General features: G+C 46.0%; 2 protein-coding genes across 2 annotated transcripts; one reads left to right on the forward strand and one right to left on the reverse strand.

Annotated features, from left to right (window-relative positions):
• Positions 1–3,984: 3,984 nt before the first annotated feature.
• Positions 3,985–4,977, reverse strand: CMQ_4813 (alcohol dehydrogenase; the record flags this gene model as incomplete). Its single annotated transcript, XM_014312969.1, has 1 exon — positions 3,985–4,977. The coding sequence occupies one exon, from the start codon at positions 4,975–4,977 to the stop codon at positions 3,985–3,987; it is 993 nt and encodes a 330-aa protein (XP_014168444.1).
• Positions 4,978–5,890: 913 nt separating this feature from the next.
• On the forward strand, positions 5,891–10,721 carry CMQ_4521 (dehydroquinase class 1; the record flags this gene model as incomplete). Its single annotated transcript, XM_014312677.1, has 2 exons — positions 5,891–10,570; positions 10,647–10,721. The coding sequence occupies 2 exons, from the start codon at positions 5,891–5,893 to the stop codon at positions 10,719–10,721; spliced, it is 4,755 nt and encodes a 1,584-aa protein (XP_014168152.1).
• Between the last annotated feature and the right edge of the window lie 393 nt (positions 10,722–11,114).

Genomic DNA, 11,114 nt, shown 5'->3' on the forward strand with positions numbered 1-11,114 from the left:
TAGGAGATTGGTAGGCGAAGGCCTGCCAGCTAATATATACGTGGCTGGAAGATGCGGTGTAGCGCAAACCTAGTGGGGCGTGGCGCAGCTAAGTGGCTGTGCTAGTCCCGTGCAACGTGTCAGGATAGTTCGTTAAGTCCGCCGCTTGGTAAGCGACTGGTTGCCGAACCGGTGCGTAGGGACGCGTGTGTGGAATACCCTTACACTTTTACTAGTATAATAGTAATAACTTACTACTTTATTATAATATTTAACTTTTTTTTATTAATATAGTATATTTAAAATCTAAGGTTTAAATATTCTTAATAAATAAACATATTAAAGTAGTCTTATATAAAGTATATAACTAAAAGCTTACTAGTATAAAGATAGTTATAATGTTTTTACTAGTTAGCTACTAGTTTAGTAGCTAGTTAGCTACTTACTTAAATAATTTTTATATCTTTTAATATATTAATATATATATCAATATTATAAGTGTTTTTTATTATTACTAACTACTCTTTTATTTTAGTAGTAGTAGCACTAATAGTAAGCTTTCTAATACTATATTATAGTGGCTTATTATCTTAATAGCAATTACTAAGTAGTAGTCTTATAGCCTTTATAGCTATAATGTTAGTTAGCACCTTTAGTGTTTATATAATATAGGTATATTTATTACTTTATAGCAAGTTTTTAGTTAGCAAGGTATTATTTAATAGCACTTATACTAGTCTTATATTTAATTTAATAAATAAGGTAAGGGTGCCTTTTAATCTTATATATAAGGTATAGCTACTACGCATTAGCGTAAAAGGTAGCATTAGTACGTCTTCTGCCGCTAAGAGCTTGCATACTTCTTACAAAGTCTATCTTTATTAACTCTATTAAGGCTTTTATAATATAAAAGTAGTAAGAAATAAAGTATTTATAAAAGGTTATAAATGTTATAAGTAATTAAATATTTTATATATACTTAAAGGCTCTTATTTAATAATAGCTTTAACTTACTTAAAATCTATAGCTAGCCTTTTTATAATAATAATAAACCTTAAGAAGTTAATTTTCTTTTTAAAGAATTTATACTTCTTAAGGTTTATATATAACTATATAGCCTTTAGCCGCTTAAAAACCAATTAAAGGTGCTTTTTATACTTCTTTTTAGTTTAAAAGTAAATTAAAATATTATTTAAATATACTTTATAAACTATACTTACTAGCCTTACTAGTATATAGTAAATATATACTTAAAATATAGCTAATATATTAGTTAGTTTAAAAGATAAAACTTAAAAAGCTTATATTTTATTTAAAAGCAATCTTTTACTAATTAAAGGCCTTAACTTAAAATCTTATAGTACGCTTTCTTTATATTTACTTTAAAGAATGCTTTTATACTATCTAGGTAATCTAATAGTTTACTAATTAATAAAAGAAGGTAGTAGTTCTTTTTAGTTACTTAGTTTAAACTTTAATAGTTAATATATATATATAAAGTACTATTATTTTTTAAAATAAAAATAATTAAAGATTTAACTAGACTATTACTATAAGTAATCTACTTATTTACTAATAGCTTATTAATAAAGTAGTAAAGCTTATCTTACTAAGTAAAAGATAGTAAGTATAATAGGCTATATAGCACTTTTATACTATCTTTTAGCTTAATTAAGTACTTTATATTTACTAATAAAAGTGGGTTTTTTTACTTTATTAGTATTAATTACTTTAGTAAATAGTTATATATAAAATAGTAGTTACTAGCTAAAGTTTAGTAAAGCTAGATTATTATTTATAGTAAAAATATCTAGTTTATAAAGACTTAAATTTAACTATATTAAGTAAATAAAAAATAACTTTTTACTATTATATAAGCGTTAGCTTATTTACTTAAAGGTTTTAAAGACTATAATAGTAAATAACTAAGCTTATTAAATAGTATTAATAATAACGCTTAAAAACCTTAGTTTTTTATAACTTAAGATAATATCTTTATAGTTAAGGCTTATTTAGTAAATAGCTATAAAAACTTATATTAACGTATAAAAGACCTTTTTATTTATTAGTATAATAGTTAGCTTATATAAGCTATAAGCTTATAGTGCTTTTTTATTAATAAAGACTAAGTTTAAGCTTAAGTACTATTAAAGTAGCTTCAAACTAAGCTATTAAATAACCTTTAAGTTAACTATATTTAAGTTAGTATAAAAATCTAGGTTTATAATAATAGTAGCCTAGTAATTACTAAGCGTTTATACTTTAGCTAAAGTATAGTAATAAAGAATTATATTTTAGTTAGCTATACTAGTAAGGTTAATAAAAAAGAAGGCTTTTTTATTAACTTTACTAGTTTTCTTAATTAAAGTAAGTTACTTTTTAGTTATTAAGCTTTTAAAGACTATTTTCTAGTTTTACTTAAAGCTTCTTAACTTATATAAAAAGCTGAAAGTACTTTTAAAAGGTATACTTACTCTTATTATAATTTAGCATTTTAATATAATATTAATATTATTTAAACTACTAAGGTTAGTAAGTTAAAAAGTAAACTAACTTTAACTACTAACTAGTTATAAGGTTTAGTTACTTTTTATATAAAAGTATAGTTTTTTATTTTATTATTATTATAGCGTTATTTTTTCATAAGCTTACTAGCTTATATACTATTAACTATAACTATTTATTTTTAGTTATTTTATTTTATATTTTACTTTTAGCTTTAAAATCAATACTTTTTATAAGCATTAGTAATTTTTATTACTATACTAAAAGACTTACTAATAGTTTTATCTTAATACTACTTTATTAAGTAGTTATTAAGCTTTTACTAGTACTTCTAAGTAATATTACCTACTTAGTTAAAAGTATTACTAATCTTTTATTATAAGTAATCTTATTTTTACTAGTATACTATTAATAACCTACTACTTTACTAAAGCATTTAGCTTTCTTTATAAATATAGTATATTTAAGATTTTAAGTTTAAGTATTTTTAATAAATAAATATAATAAAGTATATTTATATAAGGTATATAACTAAAGGCTTACTAGTATAAAGGCAGTTATAATACTTTTACCAATTAGCTACTAGTTTAATAGTTAGCTAACTATTTACTTAAATAATCTTTATATTTCTTAGTATATTACTATATATATTAGTATTATAAGCATCTTTTATTATTAATTCGCGTATAAATTGAAAAGTAGCCGCCTTATAATTAAACATTACTTTTTATAAAAAAGAAGTTAAAGAATATAAGAGTTTATATATAATATATAGTTATAAAGGCTTAAACATGCTTATACTATTATATTAAGACTTTAACTTAACAAACTAGAAAAGACTAGTAGGTAAAGGCTTGCTAGTTAATTTATACGTAACTAAAAGATGCGGTGTAGCGCAACCCTAGTAGGGCGTGGCACAGCTAAGTGGCTGTGTTAGTTCTGTACAACGTGTTAAGATAGTTCGTTAAGTCTAACGCTTAGTAAGCGATTGGTTGCCGAACCGGTGCGTAGGGACGCGTGTGTGGAATACCCTTACAACCCTATAGGTTTATATTTGTACTACTTAGCGGTAAGCCTACAATTTTACTCCTTAATTATAGGGCTGTATATCTAAGTAAGGTGAAAGGTTTATAGTATAGTAAATTTATACTTAACACTCCCCTTAGATACACTACGCAAGCGCACCGCGATACAATAAGATTTTCCTTAAATTAGTTAAAAATAATAAATATAACCGAACTAGAGCCATGTCCTACTTTTAAGTCTTCTTGTTTATCTAAGTGTATTATAGTAACATTGGTCGCCCTTGGTAGACATAATTTAGATAAGTAATACGACTGTTGTGTTGTGACTGGGGCGATGTTTATTAGGTTGGCAGTGTTTATTTGTTACGACGGTTTTTTAACCTACACCAGGCTAAACGGGAAAGCCGATATGTAAGCCATACCCTACATATTACGCCCTGCTTTTGCGAATAGTTCGGCGGTTTCATACGATTCATCACATCTTAATGACAACATGTCTCTTTAAGCCCCGGGCCCCATAACCCTTCTTAACAGAATCTTTAAGGCTTACACGCTCAATGTCACCGTCCCCGGGTGCCTTGAGTTGCTTTGTGCCAAACATGCTGCTTATCGTGAGCATCTCCTCTTTCAGCTCCTCGTTCGACTTGATGCCGGAGTTGCAGCCGATGAACTCGGCCTCCTTCCTGTATGCCTGGAAAATATCAAACTGCAGCATGGCGGAACTTCCATCCCGCGGAGCAGCAATCCAAACATAGCGTCCTCGAACGGCCAGCTGCTCCAGCGCCTCGCTCATAAGAGCGATGCTGCCTACGGTGTCGACAACCACACTGACGCCTCTGCCCTGGGTAAGGGCCTGGATTTGTTCTTGCAGCGCAACGCTGGAATCTGGGCCAGGCAGCAGCACATCGGGAGAGTCCTGGCGCTTCCTGGACGCGACCAACACTCTCTTACAACCCAGCACCCGTGCGATTTTGACAGCAGCTGACCCGACGGCACCACTGGCACCCAGCACCAGCACAGTGTCTTCTGGGCCAGCACGAGCTCGAGTCAGACAGCGCAAGGCAGTGGTGTATGGGACGCCAATAGCAGCAGCCTGGCTAAGAGAGAGCTGGGCCGGCTTCTCCACCAGAACAGACTCGGGAATGAGACAGAACTCAGCATGAGTCCCGTCGACAGTAAAGCCAAGCTCGGAGTTGCTTGTCCCGTAAATGTGCTTGCCAACCCAAGTATCAAGTCCAGAGGACTTGTCGACCTCGACGACCTCACCGGAATAGTCACGGCCGGGGGTGCGCGGAAAGGTTGTCTTGGGAAAGCCGCCTCGGGCATTTAATCTGTCCGACGGCTGGACTCCGGCGAAACGGATGCGGACAAGGGCAAAGCCCGGCCGCACCTTAGGCACGGGGCAGGTAACCAAGGACAGTGTCGGCATAACGGAGTCTCCATGACGGGTAATTTGCAAGGCCTCCATAGCTGATTTTGCCGACACGAAAGCGAATGTTATTAAGAACAAACGAATCTATGTAAAACACAGAGTTGCCGATTGTATCTTACGTTAATATTAGCGTACGGGCTACGTAACCTATTTAGCGGTCAGCCACGGCAGACCTGTGCCACTCACTGTCTATCTAAAGGCCGCCAACCGGCAGGACGAAAACGTTACACCAGTGGCGCCAATAACAGCACCACGGCGCCGGCAGCGGCCCAGGGCCCAGCCTACGCAGACAGAGGCCGTCTAGGAGGATGCAATAGTAATAGTGAAGCACCGGGATCAGCCAGGCTAGGCTAGCATCTACAGAGTATAACAAACTTACGGAGTAGAAGGCCGTCGCTTTCGTGACTAATGTGTAGGGGATCTGTCCAGTTGCGGGGGCGACCAGAAAGCTTTAACCGGATCCGTGCAAGCTTTGGAACATGGACTTGCCAGTTTCCCGTATTGGCGAGTATTAGGTTCAGGAAAAAGTAAGGACAAAAATTGTGAGCTTTTGGGAGAGGTATTATCTACTTCGTACGATCTGTTTAGCAACCAAAATACCTGGAAATATTGTCAGAATTCTTTTTTTGGAACATACAAACAATTACGGAATCTAGAACGATCAATGCTCCAATATAGCACGGTAAATCACTCCAATAGATAGATTAGCTAGATGCTTATAGTAGTCGGAAGTAGCGATGCTTATTTGCCGCCAGCCACCGCCTCCTATAATGCAACCGCCCTAGATGTTTCAGGGCGGTATCAGGCAATTGCCGTTTTCGGACAATAGGCTAAAAAAAGATCAGCGAGGGGAGAAAAAGGCCGTGAAGAGTCATACTAGGCAGTCGATCCAGAACGTCTCGAGCTCTGATCTTCCCCCAAATTACTTCCTGGTGACCCAATTGCAATCATGGCTGCCACAGGAGCGGACGACGGTGGTCCAACACGGATCAGTATACTCGGAAAGGAGACCATTGTCGTTGACCATGGCATATGGCATAGCTTCGTCCCTAACGACTTGTTGCACAATATTGCCTCCTCCACGTATGTCCTAATCACGGATACCAACATCTCCCCCCTCTATCTCGAGTCGTTCAAGTCGGTTTTTGAGGCTGCCCGGCTGGCGACATCAAAGACAGCTACCGGCACCCGTCTTCTCACGTACGTGATACCACCTGGCGAGTCATCCAAAAGCCGCGAGACCAAGGCAGAGATCGAGGACTGGCTGCTGTCGCAGAGATGTACGAGAGACACGGTTATCATTGCGCTGGGCGGCGGGGTCATTGGCGACATGATCGGGTACGTGGCTGCGACATTCATGCGCGGCGTCCGCTTCGTTCAGGTGCCGACCACGCTGCTCGCCATGGTCGACTCGTCGATCGGTGGCAAAACGGCAATTGATACCCCTCTGGGCAAAAACCTTGTCGGGGCCTTTTGGCAGCCCCAGCGAGTGTACATAGACCTGGACTTTCTCGAGACCTTACCAACGCGCGAGTTCATCAACGGGCTGGCCGAGGTCGTGAAGACGGCGGCGATCTGGGACGCAACAGAGTTCACAGCCCTCGAAGAGGACGCCCCGGTCGTCATGCAGGCACTGCACTCCCGGCTGGCCAGCACGACGTTGGGCAGCCTCGCTCCGATTCGCCACATACTGAAGCGTATTGTGTTTGCATCGGCCCGGGTGAAGGCTAAAGTTGTTTCTTCTGACGAGAAGGAGGGTGGCCTTCGGAACCTGCTCAACTTCGGGCACTCCATTGGCCACGCGTACGAGGCCATCCTGACCCCCCAGGTCCTGCACGGCGAGGCTGTGGCCATTGGTATGGTCAAGGAGGCTGAGCTGGCGCGCTACCTGGGCGTGTTGCGTCCCAGTGCGGTGGCCCGGCTGGTCAAGTGCATCGCCAGTTACGGCTTGCCCACCTCCCTCGAGGACAAGCGAATTGTTGCTCTGACGGCAGGAAAGAAGTGTCCTGTGGACGTTGTTCTGGACAAGATGGCCGTGGACAAGAAAAACGACGGTGCCAAGAAGAAGATCGTGCTTCTGTCTGCCATTGGCCAGACCCACGAGCCCAAGGCGTCTGTTGTGGACGACAAGGATATCCGGGTCGTCGTATCGCCCTCTGTGCGTGTGACACCGGGCGTACCGAAAGACCTGCACGTCACGGTGGTGCCGCCCGGGTCCAAGAGCGTCTCCAACCGTGCGCTTGTCCTCGCGGCTTTGGGCACCGGCTCGTGTCGGCTGCGGAATCTTCTCCGCTCGGATGACACCGAGTACATGCTTTCTGCGATCGCGCAGCTGCAGGGAGCCAGCTACTCCTGGGAGGAGTCCGGCGAGGTGCTTGCCGTGCAGGGAAATGGCGGCAGGTTCACTGCCAGCAGCGAGCCTCTGTATCTCGGAAATGCAGGCACGGCCTCCCGCTTCCTGACGTCTGTTGTGGCCCTCTGCTCTCCGTCGGCCGTCTCGTCGACTGTGCTTACGGGAAATGAGCGGATGAAGGTACGCCCTATCGGCCCGCTGGTCGATGCTCTTCGCTCCAACGGCGTCAAGGTCGAGTACCTGGGCAACAAGGGGAGCCTGCCGGTCCAAGTGGACGCTGCCGGCGGACTGGAAGGTGGCGTGATCGAGCTGGCAGCGACTGTATCCTCCCAGTACGTTTCGTCTATCCTCATGGCAGCACCATACGCAAAGAAGCCCGTGGTGCTGCGTCTTGTGGGTGGAAAGCCCATATCCCAGCCGTACATCGACATGACGCTTTCCATGATGGAGGCATTTGGCATCCACGCCGAGCGATCGGAGAGCGAGCCCAACACGTACCACATCCCAACAGGCACCTATCAAAACCCAGCAGAATATGTGGTCGAGAGCGACGCCAGCTCTGCCACGTATCCCCTGGCGATTGCAGCCATTACAGGCACAACCTGCACGATCCCTAACATTGGGTCGGCATCGCTCCAGGGGGACGCCGACTTTGCCGTGAGCGTACTCCGGCCGATGGGTTGCTCTGTGACCCAGGCGATCACGTCGACGACGGTCACGGGCCCACCACCAGGGTCGCTCAAGGCCATCAGTGTCGACATGGAGCCGATGACCGATGCGTTCCTCACAGCGTCAGTCCTGGCCGCGGTTGCGGATGGCACGACGCGCATCACCGGGATTGCAAACCAGCGCGTGAAGGAATGCAACCGGATCTTGGCCATGAAGGACGAGCTGGCGAAATTCGGGGTCCAGTGCACGGAGCTGGACGATGGCCTGGAGATGACCGGACGGCCGATCGGACAGCTGTCCACTCCAGAGGACGGCATCGACTGCTACGACGACCACCGGGTGGCGATGAGCTTCAGCGTCCTGTCCGTGGCTGCGCCGCAGCCTGTGCTCATTCTTGAGCGGGAGTGCGTCGGGAAGACCTGGCCCGGCTGGTGGGACACGCTGTCGCAGTCTTTCCAGGTGGCACTTCAGGGTGAGGAGCCGGCCAAAACACACGGCGCAGCTAAGGTGACGCCGGCCGAGTCGAACCGGTCGATATTTATCATCGGGATGCGAGGTGCCGGCAAGACGACGGCAGGATCCTGGGCAGCCCAGGCTCTGGGCAGCACGTTTGTCGATCTGGATGCCGAGCTGGAACGGCGGGCGGGCATGACGATCCCTGAGATGATCAACGGCGAAGCTGGCTGGGAGGGATTCCGCAAGGCCGAGCTCGACCTACTAGCCGATATGATGCAGTCGAAGCCGACCGGGTACGTGTTCTCGTGCGGCGGCGGCATTGTCGAGACGCCAAAGGCGCGCGAGCTGCTGGTGGCCTTTCACCGTGGCGGAGGCTGTGTTCTTCTCGTGCATCGCGACACGGAGCAGGTCGTCGAGTATCTGCTCCAGGACAAGAGCCGGCCCGCATACATGGAGCAGATCCGGAACGTGTATCTGCGGCGCAAGGACTGGTTTGAGGAGTGCAGCAGCCACTACTACTTCAGTCCCTACTCAGGGGCTTCGGGCCTGCCTCAGGAGGCTCCTGCAGACTTGGACCAGCTGATAACCGTTTTGCGGGGACAGACGTCACACCTGGACGAGGTCAAGCAGAAGGCCCAGTCGTACTTTGTGTCGCTCACGGTGCCCGATGTGGCGGCAGCATCGGACGTCATTCCGCGCGTCATTGTCGGGGCCGATGCTGTGGAGCTGCGTGTGGACCTGCTCGAGAGCTTTGCTGTCGACTCGGTCAGCACACAGGTCGCCCTGCTGCGGTCGGTGGCCAAGAAGCTACCCATCATCTTCACCGTCCGCACGGTCAGCCAGGGAGGCCGGTTCCCAGACGCAGACACAGACCAGGCGCTTGCTCTGTACCGCATTGCCATCCGCATGGGCATCGAGTATGTCGACCTGGAGATGACGATGCCGGATCACGTGATCGAGGCCGTGACCAAGAGCAAGGGCAAGACGCGCATCATCGCATCGCACCACGATCCCAAGGGCACGCTCTCGTGGCGAAATGGCGGGTGGATGCCACACTTTAACAAGGCGCTACAGCACGGTGACATCATCAAGCTCATTGGCGTTGCCCGCAGCATGGAGGACAACTTTGCCGTGGCCGCTTTCAAGACGAGGATGCTGGCAACCCATGCCAAGCCCATGATCGCGCTGAACATGGGCAGCCAGGGCAAGCTGAGCCGCGTGCTGAACGGATTCCTCACGCCAGTGTCGCACCCAGACCTCCCGTTTGCAGCCGCCCCCGGACAGCTCTCTGCTCGGGAGATCCGTCAGGCGCTGTCCCTGATTGGAGATCTGGAGCAGCGCCGCTTCGTCCTGTTCGGCATGCCCATAGCAAAGTCGCGGTCGCCTGCCCTCCACCAGGCGCTCTTCGACCTGACCGGACTGCCACACACATACGGCCTGGCCGAGACGAGCAGCGTGGCTGACGTGCTCCCGATTGTCCGGTCGCCCGACTTTGGCGGAGCGTCTGTGACGATCCCGCTCAAGCTGGACGTGATGGACGTGGTGGACGAGGTGACCGAGGCTGCACGAGCCATCGGCGCGGTGAACACGATCATTCCCGTGGCAGCATCTAAGGGCGGCAAGGCAGGAGGTGCCCGACTGATCGGCGACAATACCGACTGGAGAGGCATGATTCACGCCCTCCGAGGCGCCGGTGTCGAGAGACCGTCGACATCCCAGTCGGCTGCCGGTCTTGTGGTCGGGTCTGGAGGAACGACGCGGGCTGCCGTCTATGCACTGCATGCGCTGGGCTACGGCCCCATCTACTTGGCAGCTCGCAATAGCGCGAATGCCGCCAAGATTGTCGACGGCTTCCCGGCCAGCTATAATGTGCAGCTGCTGGGTCCGTCATCGACGAGCAGCACGGGTGCAGATGCTGCCACGCCGCCTTCGGTTATCATCACTACCGTCCCGGCTGACAAGCCGCTGGATGATTCTGTTCAAGGGCTTCTCACCACTCTCCTACAGCGCTCCACAACGCTGCCGGGACCCCGGGTGCTGCTGGAGATGGCCTACATGCCGCGGGTCACGCCAGCGATGAAGCTTGCCGAGGGCTTCGGTTGGAAGACAGTCCCGGGCCTGGAGGTGTTAGCTGCACAGGGATGGCATCAGGTATGATTGCGAACTTTTCTTTTTTCCTTCATGTCGTTTTCTTTTTTCTTTCTATTTTCTAATCACGATTTTCTAGTTTCAACTCTGGACTGGCATCACGCCTCTGTATGAAGACGCACGTGCTGCAGTCATGGGCAGCGAGTCGTCTTGAAAGCCGCCGGAGAAAACTCATAGCCTCGTTTTGCCTTTATGCACGGGGCCATGTTCGCTGTGCGTTGCATACTTGGATTTCTACCTTATCAGGCTGGACACCGTTCGGTACCGAAATCCATTACACCCCACCCAGTTGGGAAAGAGACACGCAGTACAAAGCACATGATCAAAAGCAGATGCGTTTGTATAGGAAAAAATGTGTTTTTTTTTTGCCGTAGTCAGGTTTGCCCTGATTTGCCGTTATCGTGACATTGCAGTCGTGAAAACATATCAAACTCCGCTGTAAAGCTTCCTCCCTTGTCTAGCCAGGCCCATCCGAACACAAGAAAAATAGCATACTAAGTCATGTTTGTTGTATACAAAACCATTCCTTGACGAGAAAATAAGACAA

This window comes from Grosmannia clavigera, assembly GCF_000143105.1.
Source record: "Grosmannia clavigera kw1407 unplaced genomic scaffold GCSC_97, whole genome shotgun sequence".
In the NCBI taxonomy this organism is placed as follows: domain Eukaryota; kingdom Fungi; phylum Ascomycota; class Sordariomycetes; order Ophiostomatales; family Ophiostomataceae; genus Leptographium; species Leptographium clavigerum.